General features: G+C 43.2%; 1 protein-coding gene across 1 annotated transcript; it reads left to right on the forward strand.

Moving 5' to 3' along the window:
* Window positions 1–1,533: 1,533 nt before the first annotated feature.
* Window positions 1,534–20,472, forward strand: GBX1 (gastrulation brain homeobox 1). Its single transcript, XM_082276002.1, has 2 exons — window positions 1,534–1,974; window positions 19,551–20,472. Exons 1-2 carry the CDS (start codon window positions 1,587–1,589, stop codon window positions 20,063–20,065), a joined length of 903 nt encoding a protein of 300 aa, XP_082132128.1. The 5' UTR covers window positions 1,534–1,586; the 3' UTR covers window positions 20,066–20,472.
* The last annotated feature ends 1,385 nt before the right edge of the window (window positions 20,473–21,857 follow it).

Here is a 21,857-nt window from a genome sequence, read left to right on the forward strand (position 1 = left end):
CCCCCCCTCTCCAATCTCTGTCTTTTCTTTCTCTTAACCCTCTCCTCAATTCTTCTTTTTCTCTCTCTCCTCCCTCCATTTCTCCCAACTCCTTCTCAATTCTCTTTCTTTCTCGCTCCTCTTCTGGCTCTTCTTCTCACAAAGTCTTTCTTCTCTCTCCCTCTTTCTCTATTTTTCTGCTCTCAATTAAATATTTCTTGGTGTCTCTTTTCCTTCTCTCTCTTTTCTCTATTTCTAGCTCTTGTTCTCGGAAAGTCTTTCCTTTCATACAGCTCCCCCTCTCTATCTATCTATTTCTTCTCTCTCCTTCTATTTTTCTGCTCTCGGAAAGTCTTTCTTGGTGTCTCTCTTTCTTATTCTCTCCATTCTCTCAGATTCTTCTTCTCTCTCTTTCTGGCTCTTGTTTTCAGGAAAGTCTTTCTTGGTGTCTCTCTCATTTTTGTTCTGCCCCCCCCTTCCTCTTTCTTTTTCTGTCTTATTCTTCCTCTCTCATTCTATCTTTCTGTTTTTCTGGCTCTTGTTTTTAGAAAGTATTTCATTGTGTCCCCTTCATTCTCTCTCTTTTTTCCTTTCTGTCTTTCTTTATTTCTTCTCTCTCCTTTCTCTCTTCTTTTTTCTGGCTCTTGTTCTTGGAAAGTCTTCCTTCGTGACTCTCTCTCCTTCGTTCTCCCTCCTCTCCCTCATTCTTCATCTTCTTTTCCCTTCTTCCTCTCTCTATTTCTGGCTCTTGTTCTATGAAAGTATTTCTCGGTCTCTCTCTGTCATTCTTCATCCTCTCCCTCTTTCTCTCCCTCTTTCTCTCCCTCTCTTCTTCTTTTGGCTCTTGCTCTCGGAAATTCTTTCTTTCGTTCTGCTCCCCCTCTCTCTAATTCTTCATCTTCTCTCTCTTTCCGTCTCTTCCTCTTCCTCCTTCTCTCATCTCCCTTCTTTCTCTCGCTCTTTTTCTGGCTCTTGTTCTCTGAAAGTCTTTCTTTGTGTCTCTCTTTCTTTTGTTCTGCCCCCTTCTCCCATTCTTCATCTTCTCTCACTTTTCTCTTTCTTTCTGTCTCTCTTTTTCTGTCTCTTTCTTCTCTCTCCTCCCTCCTTGCCCTCTTTTTCTGGAATTTGTTTTCAGCAAGTCTTTCTTTCTGTCTTTCTTCCTTCCTCTCTTTTTTTCTCAATCTCTATTTCTGGCTCTTGTTCTAGGAAAGTCTTTCTTCTTCTCTCTCCTTCCTCGCTCTCTCCTTTTCTCTGTCTCTCTCGTTCTTTTTCTGGCTCTTGCTCTGGGAAGGTTTTTCTTGGGCTCCCTCTTGTTTGGTGATTTGGACCTGGATAGAAAAAAGTTATTTGGGAAGAAGTTTGGTCTTGGCATTGGGTGTCTCTCTCCAGCCTGGCATTGTCCCCGGTGTCTGGGCAGCCAGAGATCTTCACAGGGTGACTGAAGAAGTGATGCGTAAGGAGTGAAGATAGATGATGGGAGCCCCCCCCCTCCCCCGCTGCCCCCCTCCTCCTCCTCCTGATGTGACACTCGGCTCTTCTCATACTGACAGTTCCTTCCATAGTCTCACATCTCCCGGATACCACCCAGCGGAGGGACAATAAGGACGATGCAGCGACCCAGTGGGGTGGCCAGTACTTTCTCAATAGACTCCCTGATTGGAAGCCCACCTGCTCGCCCAGGACATGTTCTTTACACTGGGTACCCCATGTACATGCCATACAGACCCCTTGTGATGCCTCCGTCTCCGCTCCCCCCACTGGGACCTGTCACCCCTTTCACTGGACGCTTGAATAACAGTTTTTGTGCCAGCTTAGGACAAGGACTTCCATCCATGGTGACCATCAGCACTGCTTTGCCCAGCTTCAGAGACTCGTCTGATGCTCTCTACTGTCAGGACCCTATTGATGGGTCCCCAGACTCCGAGGAAGGGAACAGGCAGCAAGAAGCACAGAAGAACCAAGAGAAAACTTCAGACACCTACACCAACCTGGCAGGTAAGTGGACAGGGGAGAGCAGGAATGTCTAATGAGGAGGTGACAAAGTTGGTCACCAAACTAGAAGAGGAAGTCATTCCAGATGGTGTGAGGTGTGAGGTGTGCCCCAGATTTCACAGGTGAGTGACAGGTGTGCGCCAGACTTCACAGGTGAGTGACAGGTGTGCACCAGACTTCACAGGTGAGTGACAGGTGTTCATGATTATCTGTGCTCAATCATAGACCTCCACAGTCAGCGTACCGTTCATAGCACAGAGGGGTGACAGGTGTGGAAGAATAATACTGGTGAATGGCGGCTCGGGTCTCTATACCTTATTAATGTCATTCAAAGATTTATAAAGGGAAAAGTGAGTGACAGGTGTGTGTAAGCAATCAGTGCTATTGGACAGGTATGTGAAAGAATTCAGTATTATAGGACAGGTAAATGACAGGTATGCGATAGTAATCAGTATTATAGGACAGGTAAGTGACAGGTATGTGATCGTAATCAGTATTATAGGACAGGTAAGTGACAGGTATGTGATAGTAATCAGTATTATAGGACAGGTAAGTGACAGGTATGTGATCGTAATCAGTATTATAGGACAGGTAAGTGACAGGTATGTGATAGTAATCAGTATTATAGGACAGGTAAGTGACAGGTGTGTGATAGTATTCAGTATTATAGGACAGGTAAGTGACAGGTGTGTGATAGTAATCAGTGTTATAGCACAGGTAAGTGACAGGTGTGTGATAGTAATCAGTATTATAGGACAGGTAAGTGACAGGTATGTGATAGTAATCAGTATTATAGGACAGGTAAGTGACAGGTATGTGATAGTAATCAGTATTATAGGACAGGTAAGTGACAGGTATGTGATAGTAATCAGTATTATAGGACAGGTATGTGACAGGTATGTGATAGTAGTCAGTATTATAGGACAGGTAAGTGACAGGTATGTGATAGTAATCAGTATTATAGGACAGGTAAGTGACAGGTATGTGATAGTAGTCAGTATTATAGGACAGGTAAGTGACAGGTATGTGATAGTAATCAGTATTATAGGACAGGTAAGTGACAGGTGTGTGATAGTATTCAGTATTATAGGACAGGTAAGTGACAGGTGTGTGATAGTAATCAGTATTATAGGACAGGTAAGTGACAGGTGTGTGATAGTAATCAGTATTATAGGACAGGTAAGTGACAGGTATGTGATAGTAATCAGTATTATAGGACAGGTAAGTGACAGGTGTGTGATAGTAATCAGTGTTATAGGACAGGTGAGTGGCAGGTATGTGATAGTAATCAGTATTATAGGACAGGTAAGTGACAGGTGTGTGATAGTAATCAGTATTATAGGACAGGTAAGTGACAGGTGTGTAATAGTAATCAGTATTATAGGACAGGTAAGTGACAAGTGTGTGATAGTAGTCAGTATTATAGGACAGGTATGTGATAGCAATCAGTGCTATTGGACAGGTATGTGAAAGAATTCAGTATTATAGGACAGGTAAGTGACAGGTATGTGATAGTAATCAGTATTATAGGACAGGTAAGTGACAGGTATGTGATAGTAATCAGTATTATAGGACAGGTAAGTGACAGGTGTGTGACAGTAATCAGTATTATAGGACAGGTAAGTGACAGGTATGTGATAGTAATCAGTAGTATAGGACAGGTAAGTGACAGGTGTGTGATAGTAATCAGTAGTATAGGACAGGTAAGTGACAGGTGTGTGATAGTAATCAGTATTATAGGACAGGTAAGTGACAGGTGTGTGATAGTAATCAGTATTATAGGACAGGTAAGTGACAGGTGTGTGTTAGTAATCAGTATTATAGGACAGGTATGTGATAGCAATCAGTGCTATTGGACAGGTATGTGAAAGAATTCAGTATTATAGGACAGGTAAGTGACAGGTATGTGATAGTAATCAGTATTATAGGACAGGTAAGTGACAGGTGTGTGACAGTAATCAGTATTATAGGACAGGTAAGTGACAGGTATGTGATCGTAATCAGTATTATAGGACAGGTAAGTGACAGGTGTGTGATAGTAATCAGTAGTATAGGACAGGTAAGTGACAGGTGTGTGATAGTAATCAGTGCTATTGGACAGGTAAGTGAAAGAATTCAGTAGTACTGGACAGGTAAGTGACAGGTATGTGATAGTAATCAGTATTATAGGACAGGTAAGTGATAGGTGTGTGATAGTAATCAGTATTATAGGACAGGTAAGTGATAGGTGTGTGATAGTAATCAGTATTATAGGACAGGTAAGTGACAAGTGTGTGATAGTAGCCAGTATTATAGGACAGGTAAGTGACAGGTGTGTGTTAGTAATCAGTATTATAGGACAGGTAAGTGACAGGTGTGTGATAGTAATCAGTGCTATTGGACAGGTAAGTGAAAGAATTCAGTAGTACTGGACAGGTAAGTGACAGGTATGTGATAGTAATCAGTATTATAGGACAGGTAAGTGACAGGTGTGTGATGGTAATCAGTATTATAGGACAGGTATGTGATAGTAATCAGTATTATAGGACAGGTAAGTGACAGGTATGTGATAGTAATCAGTATTATAGGACAGGTAAGTGACAGGTATGTGATAGTAATCAGTATTATAGGACAGGTAAGTGGCAGGTATGTGATAGTAATCAGTATTATAAAACAGGTAAGTGACAGGTGTGTGATAGTAGTCAGTATTATAGGGCAGGTAAGTGACAGGTATGTGATAGTAATCAGTATTATAGGACAGGTAAGTGACAGGTGTGTGATAGTAATCAGTATTATAGGACAGGTAAGTGACAGGTGTGTGATAGTAATCAGTATTATAGGACAGGTAAGTGACAGGTATGTGATAGTAATCAGTATTATAGGACAGGTAAGTGACAGGTATGTGATAGTAATCAGTATTATAGGACAGGTAAGTGACATGTGTGTGATAGTAATCAGTATTATAGGACAGGTAAGTGATAGGTGTGTGATAGTAATCAGTATTATAGGACAGGTAAGTGACAGGTATGTGATAGTAATCAGTATTATAGGACAGGTAAGTGACAGGTGTGTGAAAGAATTCAGTATTATAGGACAGGTAAGTGACAGGTATGTGATAGTAATCAGTATTATAGGACAGGTAAGTGACAGGTATGTGAAAGAATTCAGTATTATAGGACAGGTAAGTGACAGGTATGTGATAGTAATCAGTATTATAGGACAGGTAAGTGACAGGTGTGTGATAGTAATCAGTATTATAGGACAGGTAAGTGACAGGTATGTGATCGTAATCAGTATTATAGGACAGGTGAGTGAGGGATGTGTGATAGTAATCAGTGTTATAGGACAGGTGAGTGGCAGGTATGTGATAGTAATCAGTATTATAGGACAGGTAAGTGACAGGTGTGCGATAGTATTCAGTATTATAGGACAGGTAAGTGATAGGTGTGTGATAGTAATCAGTATTATAGGACAGGTAAGTGACATGTGTGTGATAGTAATCAGTATTATAGGACAGGTAAGTGACAGGTATGTGATAGTAATCAGTATTATAGGACAGGTAAGTGACAGGTGTGCGATAGTATTCAGTATTATAGGACAGGTAAGTGACAGGTATGTGATAGTAATCAGTATTATAGGACAGGTAAGTGACAGGTGTGTGATAGTAATCAGTATTATAGGACAGGTAAGTGACATGTGTGTGATAGTAATCAGTATTATAGGACAGGTAAGTGACAGGTATGTGATAGTAATCAGTATTATAGGACAGGTAAGTGATAGGTGTGTGATAGTAGTCAGTATTATAAAACAGGTAAGTGACAGGTGTGTGATAGTAGTCAGTATTATAGGACAGGTAAGTGACAGGTATGTGATAGTAGTCAGTATTATAGGACAGGTAAGTGACAGGTATGTGATAGTAATCAGTATTATAGGACAGGTAAGTGACAGGTATGTGATAGTAATCAGTATTATAGGACAGGTAAGTGACAGGTATGTGATCGTAATCAGTATTATAGGACAGGTAAGTGACAGGTATGTGATCGTAATCAGTATTATAGGACAGGTAAGTGACAGGTATGTGATAGTAATCAGTATTATAGGACAGGTAAGTGACAGGTATGTGATCGTAATCAGTATTATAGGACAGGTAAGTGACAGGTATGTGATAGTAATCAGTATTATAGGACAGGTAAGTGACAGGTATGTGATAGTAATCAGTATTATAGGACAGGTAAGTGACAGGTATGTGATCGTAATCAGTATTATAGGACAGGTAAGTGACAGGTGTGTGATAGTAATCAGTATTATAGGACAGGTGAGTGACAGGTGTGCGATAGTATTCAGTATTATAGGACAGGTAAGTTACATGTGTGTGATAGTAATCAGTATTATAGGACAGGTAAGTGACAGGTGTGTGATAGTAGTCAGTATTATAAAACAGGTAAGTGACAGGTATGTGATCGTAATCAGTATTATAGGACAGGTAAGTGACAGGTGTGTGATAGTAATCAGTATTATAGGACAGGTAAGTGACAGGTGTGTGATAGTAATCAGTATTATAGGACAGGTGAGTGACAGGTGTGTGATAGTAATCAGTATTATAGGACAGGTAAGTGACAGGTATGTGATAGTAATCAGTATTATAGGACAGGTAGGTGACAGGTATGTGATAGTAATCAGTATAATAGGACAGGTAAGTGACAGGTGTGTGATAGTAGTCAGTATTATAAAACAGGTAAGTGACAGGTATGTGATCGTAATCAGTATTATAGGACAGGTAAGTGACAGGTGTGTGATAGTAATCAGTATTATAGGACAGGTAAGTGAAAGGTGTGTGATAGTAATCAGTATTATAGGACAGGTAAGTGACAGGTGTGTGTTAGTAATCAGTATTATAGGACAGGTAAGTGACAGGTGTGTGATAGTAATCAGTGCTATTGGACAGGTAAGTGAAAGAATTCAGTAGTACTGGACAGGTAAGTGACAGGTATGTGATAGTAATCAGTATTATAGGACAGGTAAGTGACAGGTGTGTGATGGTAATCAGTATTATAGGACAGGTATGTGATAGTAATCAGTATTATAGGACAGGTAAGTGACAGGTGTGTGATAGTAATCAGTATTATAGGACAGGTAAGTGACAGGTGTGTGATAGTAATCAGTATTATAAAACAGGTAAGTGACAGGTGTGTGATAGTAGTCAGTATTATAGGACAGGTAAGTGACAGGTATGTGATAGTAATCAGTATTATAGGACAGGTAAGTGACAGGTGTGTGATAGTAATCAGTATTATAGGACACGTAAGTGACAGGTATGTGATAGTAATCAGTATTATAGGACAGGTAAGTGACAGGTATGTGATAGTAATCAGTATTATAAAACAGGTAAGTGACAGGTGTGTGATAGTAATCAGTATTATAGGACAGGGAAGTGACAGGTATGTGATAGTAATCAGTATTATAAAACAGGTAAGTGACAGGTGTGTGATAGTAATCAGTAGTATAGGACAGGTGAGTGACAGGTGTGTGATAGTAATCAGTATTATAGGACAGGTAAGTGACAGGTGTGTGATAGTAATCAGTATTATAGGACAGGTAAGTGATAGGTGTGTGATAGTAATCAGTAGTATAGGACAGGTGAGTGACAGGTGTGTGATAGTAATCAGTATTATAAAACAGGTAAGTGACAGGTGTGTGATAGTAGTCAGTATTATAGGGCAGGTAAGTGACAGGTATGTGATAGTAATCAGTATTATAGGACAGGTAAGTGACAGGTATGTGATAGTAATCAGTATTATAGGACAGGTAAGTGACAGGTGTGTGATAGTAATCAGTATTATAGGACAGGTAAGTGACAGGTGTGTGATAGTAATCAGTATTATAGGACAGGTAAGTGACAGGTGTGTGATAGTAATCAGTATTATAGGACAGGTAAGTGATAGGTGTGTGATAGTAATCAGTATTATAGGACAGGTAAGTGACATGTGTGTGATAGTAATCAGTATTATAGGACAGGTAAGTGATAGGTGTGTGATAGTAGTCAGTATTATAAAACAGGTAAGTGACAGGTGTGTGATAGTAGTCAGTATTATAGGACAGGTAAGTGACAGGTATGTGAAAGAATTCAGTATTATAGGACAGGTAAGTGACAGGTATGTGATAGTAATCAGTATTATAGGACAGGTAAGTGACAGGTGTGTGATAGTATTCAGTATTATAGGACAGGTAAGTGACAGGTGTGTGATAGTAATCAGTATTATAGGACAGGTAAGTGATAGGTGTGTGATAGTAGTCAGTATTATAAAACAGGTAAGTGACAGGTGTGTGATTGTAGTCAGTATTATAGGACAGGTAAGTGACAGGTATGTGAAAGAATTCAGTATTATAGGACAGGTAAGTGACAGGTATGTGATAGTAATCAGTATTATAGGACAGGTAAGTGACAGGTGTGTGATAGTAATCAGTATTATAGGACAGGTAAGTGACAGGTATGTGATCGTAATCAGTATTATAGGACAGGTAAGTGACAGGTGTGTGATAGTAATCAGTATTATAGGACAGGTGAGTGAGGGATGTGTGATAGTAATCAGTGTTATAGGACAGGTGAGTGGCAGGTATGTGAAAGAATTCAGTATTATAGGACAGGTAAGTGACAGGTATGTGATAGTAATCAGTATTATAGGACAGGTAAGTGACAGGTGTGTGATAGTAATCAGTATTATAGGACAGGTAAGTGACAGGTATGTGATCGTAATCAGTATTATAGGACAGGTAAGTGACAGGTGTGTGATAGTAATCAGTATTATAGGACAGGTGAGTGAGGGATGTGTGATAGTAATCAGTATTATAGGACAGGTAAGTGACAGGTGTGTGATAGTATTCAGTATTATAGGACAGGTAAGTGACAGGTATGTGATAGTAATCAGTATTATAGGACAGGTAAGTGACAGGTGTGTGATAGTAGTCAGTATTATAGGACAGGTATGTGATAGCAATCAGTGCTATTGGACAGGTATGTGAAAGAATTCAGTATTATAGGACAGGTAAGTGACAGGTATGTGATAGTAATCAGTATTATAGGACAGGTAAGTGACAGGTATGTGATAGTAATCAGTATTATAGGACAGGTAAGTGACAGGTGTGTGATAGTAATCAGTATTATAGGACAGGTATGTGATAGCAATCAGTGCTATTGGACAGGTATGTGAAAGAATTCAGTTTTATAGGGCAGGTAAGTGACAGGTATGTGATAGTAATCAGTATTATAGGACAGGTAAGTGACAGGTGTGTGATAGTAATCAGTATTATAGGACAGGTAAGTGACAGGTATGTGATCGTAATCAGTATTATAGGACAGGTAAGTGACAGGTGTGTGATAGTAATCAGTAGTATAGGACAGGTAAGTGACAGGTATGTGATAGTAATCAGTAGTATAGGACAGGTAAGTGACAGGTGTGTGATAGTAATCAGTATTATAGGACAGGTAAGTGACAGGTGTGTGATAGTAATCAGTATTATAGGACAGGTAAGTGACAGGTGTGTGTTAGTAATCAGTATTATAGGACAGGTATGTGATAGCAATCAGTGCTATTGGACAGGTATGTGAAAGAATTCAGTATTATAGGACAGGTAAGTGACAGGTATGTGATAGTAATCAGTATTATAGGACAGGTGAGTGACAGGTGTGTGATAGTAATCAGTATTATAGGACAGGTAAGTGACAGGTATGTGATAGTAATCAGTATTATAGGACAGGTAAGTGACAGGTATGTGATAGTAATCAGTATAATAGGACAGGTAAGTGACAGGTGTGTGATAGTAATCAGTATTATAGGACAGGTAAGTGACAAGTGTGTGATAGTAATCAGTATTATAGGAAAGGTAAGTGACAGGTGTGTGTTAGTAATCAGTATTATAGGACAGGTAAGTGACAGGTGTGTGATAGTAATCAGTGCTATTGGACAGGTAAGTGAAAGAATTCAGTAGTACTGGACAGGTAAGTGACAGGTATGTGATAGTAATCAGTATTATAGGACAGGTAAGTGACAGGTGTGTGATGGTAATCAGTATTATAGGACAGGTATGTGATAGTAATCAGTATTATAGGACAGGTAAGTGACAGGTGTGTGATAGTAATCAGTATTATAGGACAGGTAAGTGACAGGTGTGTGATAGTAATCAGTATTATAAAACAGGTAAGTGACAGGTGTGTGATAGTAGTCAGTATTATAGGACAGGTAAGTGACAGGTATGTGATAGTAATCAGTAGTATAGGACAGGTAAGTGACAGGTGTGTGATAGTAATCAGTATTATAGGACACGTAAGTGACAGGTATGTGATAGTAATCAGTATTATAGGACAGGTAAGTGACAGGTATGTGATAGTAATCAGTATTATAAAACAGGTAAGTGACAGGTGTGTGATAGTAATCAGTAGTATAGGACAGGTGAGTGACAGGTGTGTGATAGTAATCAGTATTATAGGACAGGTAAGTGACAGGTGTGTGATAGTAATCAGTATTATAGGACAGGTAAGTGACAGGTATGTGATAGTAATCAGTATTATAAAACAGGTAAGTGACAGGTGTGTGATAGTAGTCAGTATTATAGGGCAGGTAAGTGACAGGTATGTGATAGTAATCAGTATTATAGGACAGGTAAGTGACAGGTATGTGATAGTAATCAGTATTATAGGACAGGTAAGTGACAGGTGTGTGATAGTAATCAGTATTATAGGACAGGTAAGTGATAGGTGTGTGATAGTAATCAGTATTATAGGACAGGTAAGTGACAGGTGTGTGATAGTAATCAGTATTATAGGACAGGTAAGTGATAGGTGTGTGATAGTAATCAGTATTATAGGACAGGTAAGTGACATGTGTGTGATAGTAATCAGTATTATAGGACAGGTAAGTGATAGGTGTGTGATAGTAGTCAGTATTATAAAACAGGTAAGTGACAGGTGTGTGATAGTAGTCAGTATTATAGGACAGGTAAGTGACAGGTATGTGATAGTAATCAGTATTATAGGACAGGTAAGTGACAGGTATGTGAAAGAATTCAGTATTATAGGACAGGTAAGTGACAGGTATGTGATAGTAATCAGTATTATAGGACAGGTAAGTGACAGGTGTGTGATAGTAATCAGTATTATAGGACAGGTGAGTGAGGGATGTGTGATAGTAATCAGTGTTATAGGACAGGTGAATGGCAGGTATGTGATAGTAATCAGTATTATAGGACAGGTAAGTGACAGGTGTGTGATAGTAATCAGTATTATAGGACAGGTGAGTGAGGGATGTGTGATAGTAATCAGTATTATAGGACAGGTAAGTGACAGGTGTGTGATAGTATTCAGTATTATAGGACAGGTAAGTGACAGGTGTGTGATAGTAATCAGTATTATAGGACAGGTAAGTGATAGGTGTGTGATAGTAGTCAGTATTATAAAACAGGTAAGTGACAGGTGTGTGATTGTAGTCAGTATTATAGGACAGGTAAGTGACAGGTATGTGAAAGAATTCAGTATTATAGGACAGGTAAGTGACAGGTATGTGATAGTAATCAGTATTATAGGACAGGTAAGTGACAGGTGTGTGATAGTAATCAGTATTATAGGACAGGTAAGTGACAGGTATGTGATCGTAATCAGTATTATAGGACAGGTAAGTGACAGGTGTGTGATAGTAATCAGTATTATAGGACAGGTGAGTGAGGGATGTGTGATAGTAATCAGTGTTATAGGACAGGTGAGTGGCAGGTATGTGATAGTAATCAGTATTATAGGACAGGTAAGTGACAGGTGTGTGATAGTATTCAGTATTATAGGACAGGTAAGTGACAGGTATGTGATAGTAATCAGTATTATAGGACAGGTAAGTGACAGGTGTGTGATAGTAGTCAGTATTATAGGACAGGTATGTGATAGCAATCAGTGCTATTGGACAGGTATGTGAAAGAATTCATTATTATAGGACAGGTAAGTGACAGGTATGTGATAGTAATCAGTATTATAGGACAGGTAAGTGACAGGTATGTGATAGTAATCAGTATTATAGGACAGGTATGTGATAGCAATCAGTGCTATTGGACAGGTATGTGAAAGAATTCAGTTTTATAGGGCAGGTAAGTGACAGGTATGTGATAGTAATCAGTATTATAGGACAGGTAAGTGACAGGTGTGTGATAGTAATCAGTATTATAGGACAGGTAAGTGACAGGTATGTGATCGTAATCAGTATTATAGGACAGGTAAGTGACAGGTGTGTGATAGTAATCAGTATTATAGGACAGGTAAGTGACAGGTGTGTGTTAGTAATCAGTATTATAGGACAGGTATGTGATAGCAATCAGTGCTATTGGACAGGTATGTGAAAGAATTCAGTATTATAGGACAGGTAAGTGACAGGTGTGTGACAGTAATCAGTATTATAGGACAGGTAAGTGACAGGTATGTGATCGTAATCAGTATTATAGGACAGGTAAGTGACAGGTGTGTGATAGTAATCAGTAGTATAGGACAGGTAAGTGACAGGTGTGTGATAGTAATCAGTATAATAGGACAGGTAAGTGACAGGTGTGTGATAGTAATCAGTATTATAGGACAGGTAAGTGACAGGTATGTGATCGTAATCAGCATTATAGGACAGGTAAGTGACAGGTATGTGATAGTAATCAGTATTATAGGACAGGTAAGTGACAGGTGTGTGATAGTAATCAGTATTATAGGACAGGTAAGTGACAGGTGTGTGACAGTAATCAGTATTATAGGACAGGTAAGTGACAGGTGTGTGACAGTAATCAGTATTATAGGACAGGTAAGTGACAGGTGTGTGATAGTAATCAGTATTATAGGACAGGTAAGTGACAGGTATGTGATAGTAATCAGTGTTATAGGACAGGTAAGTGACAGGTATGTGATAGTAATCAGTATTATAGGACAGGTAAGTGACAGGTATGTGAAAGAATTCAGTATTATAGGACAGGTAAGTGACAGGTATGTGATAGTAATCAGTATTATAGGACAGGTAAGTGACAGGTGTGTGATAGTAATCAGTATTATAGGACAGGTAAGTGACAGGTATGTGATCGTAATCAGTATTATAGGACAGGTAAGTGACAGGTATGTGAAAAAATTCAGTATTATAGGACAGGTAAGTGACAGGTATGTGAAAGAATTCAGTATTATAGGACAGGTAAGTGACAGGTGTGTGATAGTAATCAGTATTATAGGACAGGTAAGTGACAGGTGTGTGATAGTATTCAGTATTATAGGACAGGTAAGTGACAGGTGTGTGATAGTAATCAGTATTATAGGACAGGTAAGTGACAGGTATGTGATCGTAATCAGTATTATAGGACAGGTAAGTGACAGGTGTGTGATAGTAATCAGTAGTATAGGACAGGTAAGTGACAGGTGTGTGATAGTAATCAGTATAATAGGACAGGTAAGTGACAGGTGTGTGATAGTAATCAGTATTATAGGACAGGTAAGTGACAAGTGTGTGATAGTAATCAGTATTATAGGACAGGTATGTGATCGTAATCAGCATTATAGGACAGGTAAGTGACAGGTATGTGATAGTAATCAGTATTATAGGACAGGTAAGTGACAGGTGTGTGATAGTAATCAGTATTATAGGACAGGTAAGTGACAGGTGTGTGATAGTAATCAGTATTATAGGACAGGTAAGTGACAGGTGTGTGACAGTAATCAGTATTATAGGACAGGTAAGTGACAGGTGTGTGACAGTAATCAGTATTATAGGACAGGTAAGTGACAGGTATGTGATAGTAATCAGTATTATAGGACAGGTAAGTGACAGGTGTGTGATAGTAATCAGTGTTATAGGACAGGTAAGTGACAGGTATGTGATAGTAATCAGTATTATAGGACAGGTAAGTGACAGGTATGTGAAAAAATTCAGTATTATAGGACAGGTAAGTGACAGGTATGTGAAAGAATTCAGTATTATAGGACAGGTAAGTGACAGGTATGTGATAGTAATCAGTATTATAGGACAGGTAAGTGACAGGTATGTGATAGTATTCAGTATTATAGGACAGGTAAGTGATAGGTGTGTGATAATAATCAGTATTATAGGACAGGTAGGTGACAGGTATGTGATAGTAATTAGTATTATAGGACAGGTAAGTGACAGGTATGTGATAGTATTCAGTATTATAGGACAGGTAAGTGACAGGTGTGTGATAGTAATCAGTATTATAGAACAGTAGGGTCTTAGGGTTCATCCCTATAATCCAGGACACACATTATTACACTCTGAGGCGGATAAAATGCACAGAAGGCACTCCGTGAGTAATTAATGTGTGTCCTGGATTAAAGGGATGAGGTGGCAATCCTATAGGACAGGTGAGAGGCAGACCATGCACACTCCTGAACCCTGCACTTTGTACATAGCACACCCCTGACACCTGCACTCTGTACATAGCAGATCCCTGACACCTGCACTCTGTACATAGCACACCCCCTGAATGCTGCACTCTATTCATAGCGCACTCCTGCACCCTGCACTCTGTACTTAGCACACCCCTAAACCCAGAACTCTGTACATAGCATACCCCTGAACCCAGCACTCTGTACATAGCATACCCCAAAACCCTGCACTCTGTACATAGCACACCCCTGAACCCTGCACTCTGTACATAGCACATCCCTGTACTCTGCACTCTGTACTGAGCACACCCCTGAACCCTGCGCTCTGATTATAGCACAACCCTGATCCCTGCATTCCGTACATAACAAACCACTGAACCTTTAACTCTGTACATAGCATACCCCTGAATCCTGCACTCTGTATATAGCACACCTCTGAACCCTGAACTCTGTACATAGCATACCCCCTGAACCCCGCACTCTGTACACACCACTTTTCTGAACCATGCACTCTGCACAGAGCACACCCTGGAACCCTGCACTTTGTACATAGCACACCCCTGAACCCTGCACTCTGTACATAGCACACCCCTGAACCCAGCACTCTGTTCATAGCGCACCGCTGAACCCAGCACTCTGTTCATAGCGCACCGCTGAACCCAGCACTCTGTTCATAGCGCACCGCTGAACCCAGCACTCTGTTCATAGCGCACCGCTGAACCCAGCACTCTGTACATAGCACACCTTTAAACCCAGCACTCTGTTCATAGCGCACAGCGGAACCCTGCACTCTGTACATAGCACACCCCCTGAATTCTGTACTCTGTTCATAGCACAGTCCTGAACCCTGCACTCTGTACTTAGCACGCCCGGAAACCCTGAACTCTGTATGTAACAAATTCCTGCACTCTGTACATAGCACATCCCTGTACCCTGCACTCTGTACATAGCATACCTCGGAACCCTACTCTCTGTACATAGAATACCCCTGAATCCTGCACATAGCACATCCCTGTACCCTGCAATCTGTAATACATTCCTCAATCCTGTACTCTGTACAAAGCACACACATGAACCCTGCACTCTGTACATAGCACATCCCTGAACCCTGCACTCTGTACATAGCACATCCCTAAACCCTGCACTCTGTACATAGCACACCCTTGAACTCTGCACCCTGTACACCGCACAGTCCTGAACCCTGCACTCTGTATTACATTCCTCAATCCTGCACTCTGTACATAGCACACCCCTGAACCATGCACTCTACACATAGCACACCCCGGAACCCTGCACTTTGTACATAGCACACCTCTAAACCCTGCACTCTATTGTTGCACACTCTTGAAGCTTGCTATCTGTAAATAGCACACCCCTGAACCCTGCGCTCTGTTCATAGGGCAACCTTGGAACTGCACTCAATACATAGCGCACTCCTGAACGCTGCATTCTATACATAGCACACCCCTGAACCCTGTACTCTGTTCATAGGGCACCCCTGAATCCTACACTCTTTTCATAGGGCACCCCTGGAACTGAACTCTGTACATAGCACACCCCTGAACCCTGCACTCTGTGCATAGCATACTCCCGAACCAGACACTCTGTACATAGCACACCCTTGAACCCAGCACTCTGTTCATAGCGCACCTCTGAACCCTGCACTCTGTACATAGCACACCCCTGAACCCTGCACTCTGTACATAGTACATACCTGAACCCTACACTCTGTACATAGCACACCCCTGAACCCTGCGCTCTGTACACAGCACATTTCTGAACCCTGCACTCTGTACAAAGCACACTTCTGCACTGTATGTAACACATTCCTGAACTTAGCATTCTGTACACAGCACACTCCTTAACCCTGCACTCTCTACACAGCACACTACTCAACCCTGCGCTCTGTAGATAGCACACCCCTGAAGCCTGCACTCTGTAGATAGCACACCCCTGAAGCCTGCACTCTGTACACAGTACACTCCAGAACCCTGCCCTCTTTACATAGTTTATATTCCTCTCCCGATTCCGGGGGCCCACTGGGTTAAAGTTTGAGATTTTTTCGTACACATTGGAGTCCTTTGATATCTGCCGCATTAGTTGGGGTTATTTGTTCCTATAGAAGCTGGGATCCCGCGAAACGCGTCAACCAACTTTCATGCCATGTATAAAGCCAATGAAATGATTCTCCTATCTATGAGTTTTGGGAAATATTTTTAAAGCAATCGCCTTACAGCTGACTTTACACCATCATGGAATGACACATTGGGAGTTTTGAATAATGTGGTTTAAAAGTCCTGCTTTTCCATTGGTTGGTTATAACGGTCCTCAGATGTGGCGGCTGCATTCATTTTCAGTATTAAGGTTAAGAACAGTTTCATCAGGTACAGAAAGGGCCATTGATCCTGCCAGAAATGTCAGGTCCTTGTCACTTCCTGTGAGCTGAAAACATCCTTCCCTTTCTGGTGGAAAACGAATATTCCATCACTCCAACATGTAATGGAGACAAACAAAGTCAGACAGAGGAAAGTGAATGTAGACATAAAGGCAAACCGTCCAACTGTCCCGGATTCACCGAGACCGTCTCAGGATTTCATGTAAGTCCGGCTAATTAAAGCAAGGTCCCGAAATGGAGCCCTTTGTGGTCATTGGTTGCTAGGATTGCCAGCGTCCCAGCAACCGATGACAAACTTTGCAGGCACGCACAGCAGGAGGAAACCAGTGCTGTGCAGATCCAGTCACCTAAGGTAAGACGCTGTATGAGCTTCCACCCCAGGCTGCTCCCGTCCGGTGATGTAGAAGGACCGCTCCTACCCCAGGCTGCTCCCGCCCGGTGATGAAGAAGGACCGCTCCCACCCCAGGCTACTCCTGCCCGGTGATGTAGAAGGACCGCTCCCACCCCAGGCTGCTCCCACCAGGTGATTAAGAAGGACCGCTCCCACCCCAGGCTGCTCCCACCAGGTGATTAAGAAGGACCGCTCCCACCCCAGGCTACTCCTGCCCGGTGATGAAGAAGGACCGCTCCCACCCCAGGCTACTCCCGTCCGGTGATGAAGAAGGACCGCTCCCACCCCAGGCTACTCCTGCCCGGTGATGAAGAAGGACCGCTCCCACCCCAGGCTACTCCCGTCCGGTGATGTAGAAGGACCGCTCCCACCCCAGGCTACTCCTGCCCGGTGATGAAGAAGGACCGCTCCCACCCCAGGCTACTCCTGCCCGGTGATGTAGAAGGACCGCTCCTACCCCAGGCTGCTCCCGCCCGGTGATGAAGAAGGACCGCTCCCACCCCAGGCTGCTCCCACCAGGTGATTAAGAAGGACCGCTCCCACCCCAGGCTGCTCCCGCCCGGTGATGAAGAAGGACCGCTCCCACCCCAGGCTGCTCCCACCAGGTGATTAAGAAGGACCGCTCCCACCCCAGGCTGCTCCCGCCCGGTGATGAAGAAGGACCGCTCCCACCCCAGGCTGCTCCCGCCCGGTGATGAAGAAGGACCGCTCCCACCCCAGGCTGCTCCCACCAGGTGATTAAGAAGGACCGCTCCCACCCCAGGCTGCTCCCACCAGGTGATTAAGAAGGACCGCTCCCACCCCAGGCTGCTCCCACCAGGTGATTAAGAAGGACCGCTCCCACCCCAGGCTGCTCCAGGCCCGGTGATGTAGAAGGATCTCTCCTCTCCCAGGCTGCTCCTGCCAGGTGATGTAGAATGACTGCTCCCACCCCAGGCTGCTCCCGCCAGGTGATGTAGGAGGACCACTCCAGCTCCAGGTTGCGCCCACCCGGTAACCTACAAATACAATACCTTCTCTGCCATGGTCACATACTGGACTCCAGTCCAAAACCTCCTGAGCAAGTATAGCGTGTGCACAGGGGTCTTTCTGCGGTCACAATGACCAGTTGCCCTCCTCCTGTCAAAATTCCCAGGTGCCACTCTGTTAAAATAAACAGGTGTTAGTTAAGTGTCGTATTGCCCAGGTGCCCCCCACCTTTCACATTGCCCAGGTACCCTTGTCCTGTCACACTTCCATGTCCTCTCTCCTATCACACTTCCCGTCCCCACTCTCTCACCCCCTCTGTCACCCCCCTCTCTCTCAACCCTTTTTTCTCACCCTCCTCTCATTCCATCTTTTTCTCACCCCCAGTCTCTCTCTCTAACCCCCCTCTCTCTTTCTAACCCTATCTCTCACCCCTCTCACTTTCTTATCCTATCCCCCTCTGTCCTAACCCCCTCATTTTATCACCCCCTTCCTCTCATCCCCTTTTTCTCACTCACACTCTCTCTCTCCCTCTACCCCCCTTCACCCTCTCTCTGAAACCCCCTCTCTCTTACTAATCCTCCCCCCTCTCTCCTACCCCCCCCTCATTTTCTCACCCCCTTTCTCTCTTACCCACCTCTCACCCCCCCTCTCTCCCTCTAACCCCCCCTTGCCCCACCTTTCTTTCTCACCCCCCCCCCCTTTCTCTCACCACCTCTCTCCCTCTAACCCCCCCTTGCCCCCACCTTTCTTTCTCACCCCCCCCCTTTCTCTCACCCCCCCCTCTCTTTCTCTCACCCCCCTCTTTCTCACCTCTTTCTCACCCCCCCTTTCTCTCACCCCCCCTCCTCTCTCTCACCCCCCCTCCCCTTTCTCTCACCCCCCCCCGCTCTCTCTATAACCACGCTCCCTAAGCCCCTTCCACTGGTAAGAGTTTTGTCACAGCTACCTGCAAGTCTTCCCTTATCTCTGGTGTCCCTCATTCGAAGGTTTAAAAGTTGGGAGGTATGCATTGAGGCAGTGGTCCTCAACTCCGGTCCTCAGGGCCCACTAACAGGCCAGATTTTAAGTATTACCTTGGAGAGATGCAGACTAGAGTACTGCAATCACTGAACAGCAAATGATATCACCTGGGATGAATTTCAGTTATCTTGCAAACCTGGCCTGTTAGTGTGCCCTGTAGGCCAGGGTTGAGGATCACTGCATTGAGGGACAGGAAGTGCGTTACTAGCAGGATCACCAAGTGATAATAAAGGAAATAAGTCTAAATAAAAAGAAAACAAATGCAGCCGTCACATCTAAGAATTAGTAGAGTTCAATATAATATAGATATGTGAAGTAGTAGAGAAATGTGGTGACCGACCGTGGGCTCCAACAGTTTATAATGCGATAAGCAGAGAGTGGTTGGTGGTTTCTCCTTCTAATTCCCTGAAATGTTCTGTCTTTCCAGGAGATGGAAAGTTGTGCAGCTCTGATGAGGAGAAGACGGCAGGACGATTGTCGGAGTCCGCCTGTAGTGACCATGAAGAAGACGAGACTTCTGGAGACAGCTGTGGAGATGAGAATCTTCAGGATCATGTAAACGGCCCAACAAGACCCCGAGGTAAAGGGAAGAACAGTGCGCAGGACCTCGGGAAAGACAGAGCCGGAACAGCGGGGAAAAGTCGCCGGCGTAGAACCGCCTTCACCAGCGAGCAGCTCCTGGAACTTGAGAAGGAGTTCCATTGTAAGAAGTACCTCTCCCTGACCGAGAGGTCTCAGATCGCCCACACCTTGAAGCTTAGCGAGGTACAAGTCAAAATCTGGTTCCAAAATCGCAGAGCCAAATGGAAACGCATCAAAGCTGGGAACGTCAATAGCCGTGCAGGAGAACCTGTCCGGAACCCTAAAATTGTGGTGCCCATCCCTGTGCATGTTAATCGCTTCACCATCAGGACACAACAGATGGAGGGATCACGACCGTAAGAACGATGAGGCCAAAATTTACCAGGATAACTGAAAAGTGGGTGGAGCTTGGTAAACCCATTTCATGGTAGATAGAGAACAATTCCAGGATAACTTTGTCAAATTTTTGGTATAAGGAAGCCAGTACTGAATGGACTATGGGAAGGACCCCCGCAGATGATCGGGACTATCGACTGTCATAACCTTGGCAAGACCATTCTAGAAGGCTCAATCCTCAGATTGACGACGAGAAATCTGTAACATTTTTGTCTCTTCCAAGGATGGAAAGTCCTCCCACTAATTCTAACCAATATATTTCACTGATCATACAAAGGACTGGAAAGACGAATCTGAACTGTACAGAACATGACAAATCTATGGACACAACGCAAAACAATGTCACCATTTTTACTGAACGCTTAATTCAAAGACACTGAAATAAAAAGACCAAAAAAGTGGGAGTGTGACGTGTCTGGGAGCTCTTCTACGCAACATTCCATCAGGGAAATCATATAAACCAACCTAGAGCAGGGAATGAGCGGCTTCGCTATTTTCACTCTTTGAATATCTGTTGGTCATACACATCCACATTTCTAGGTCAGAAAGGTCCAGAGACCCGAGCGGAGCTCTGCAGATAGAATGCCTTGTGCATGTCATGCTTGGCTTACCTGATATAAATTTGGGAGGCCACAGTGATGTGTTGTACCTGCCATACTTAGATGAAGAGAAGAACGAGGTGTTCACAAGTCATAGGGTCAGCGGAGGAAAGCCAATGCGGCCAGAGAAAGAAATCACAAAATCTGGGGGGGGGAACTGAAGAACTGAAACTATTTGTAGAGAAGTCTTCGCTGTCAGTTAAAATGGAGACACAGTAGAGGGGTGAGGTATGATAGAAAGAAGAAGACAATAAAACATTAGTATAAGGAGGACCAGAAGGTGGGGCATCAGTACAGGAGCCTTTAAGGAGAGGCAAAGGGTGGAGCATCAGTAGTGAAGTCTATAAGAAGAAGACAGAGCATCAGTTGAGGAACCTCTAAGGAGGGGCAGAAGGTGGAGCATCAGTTGAGGAACCTCTAAGGAGGGGCAGAAGGTGGAGCATCAGTTGAGGAACCTCTAAGGAGGGGCAGAAGGTGGAGCGTCTGTTGAGAAGTCTATAAGGAGGAGCAGAAGGTGAATCAATAGAGAAGTCTATAAGGAGGAGCAGAAGGTGAAGCATCAGTAGAGGCATCTATAAGGAGAGGCCGTAGGTGGAGCATTAGTAGATGAACCTCTAAGGAGGGTCAGAGGGTGGAGCTTCAAAAGTGAAGTCTATAAGGAGAGGCAGAAGGCGGGACATCAGTTGAGGAACTCCTAAGGAGGTGGGACTATGTAGGAGGTCATAGTGTGACCAGTGGAGGAGGATAGCCCTATACTAAAGGTCATGGCAAGGTTAGAGGGAGGTGGACTAACATAATGGGGTCAGTGGGAGAGGATAGGTCTATACTGAAGGTCATGGTAGGGTTAGAGATGGAGGATGTCTTGGCAGCTGGTCATGGTTGGGTCAGTAGGGGAAGGTAGGTATATACTAAAGGTCATGGTAAGGTTAGAAAGGGACAAGGTCTTGGCAGGCAATCATGGTGGGTTCAGTGGGGGAGGGTAGGCCTGTACTGCAGGTCATGGTAAGCGTAGAGAGGGAGGAGGATCTTGGAAGCCGGTCATGGTGGTATCAACGGGGGAGGGTAGGCCTATACTACAGGCCATGGTAAGGTTAGAGAGGAAGGAGGATCTTGGCAGCTATCATTATGGTGTCAGTGGGGGAGGGTAGGTCTATACG

Source organism: Pelophylax lessonae (genome assembly GCF_965119305.1).
Source record: "Pelophylax lessonae genome assembly, contig: HAP1_SCAFFOLD_164, whole genome shotgun sequence".
Taxonomy (NCBI): Eukaryota; Metazoa; Chordata; class Amphibia; order Anura; family Ranidae; genus Pelophylax; species Pelophylax lessonae.

What these genes read in the sequence shown, in the direction of transcription:
- GBX1 (XM_082276002.1), top strand. Translation starts at nt 1,587, where the DNA reads ATGCAGCGACCCAGTGGGGTGGCCAGTACTTTCTCAATAGACTCCCTG. An exon ending in CACCTACACCAACCTGGCAG is followed by an intron (nt 1,975 to 19,550) that starts GTAAGTGGACAG and finishes CTGTCTTTCCAG; the next exon opens with GAGATGGAAAGTTGTGCAGC.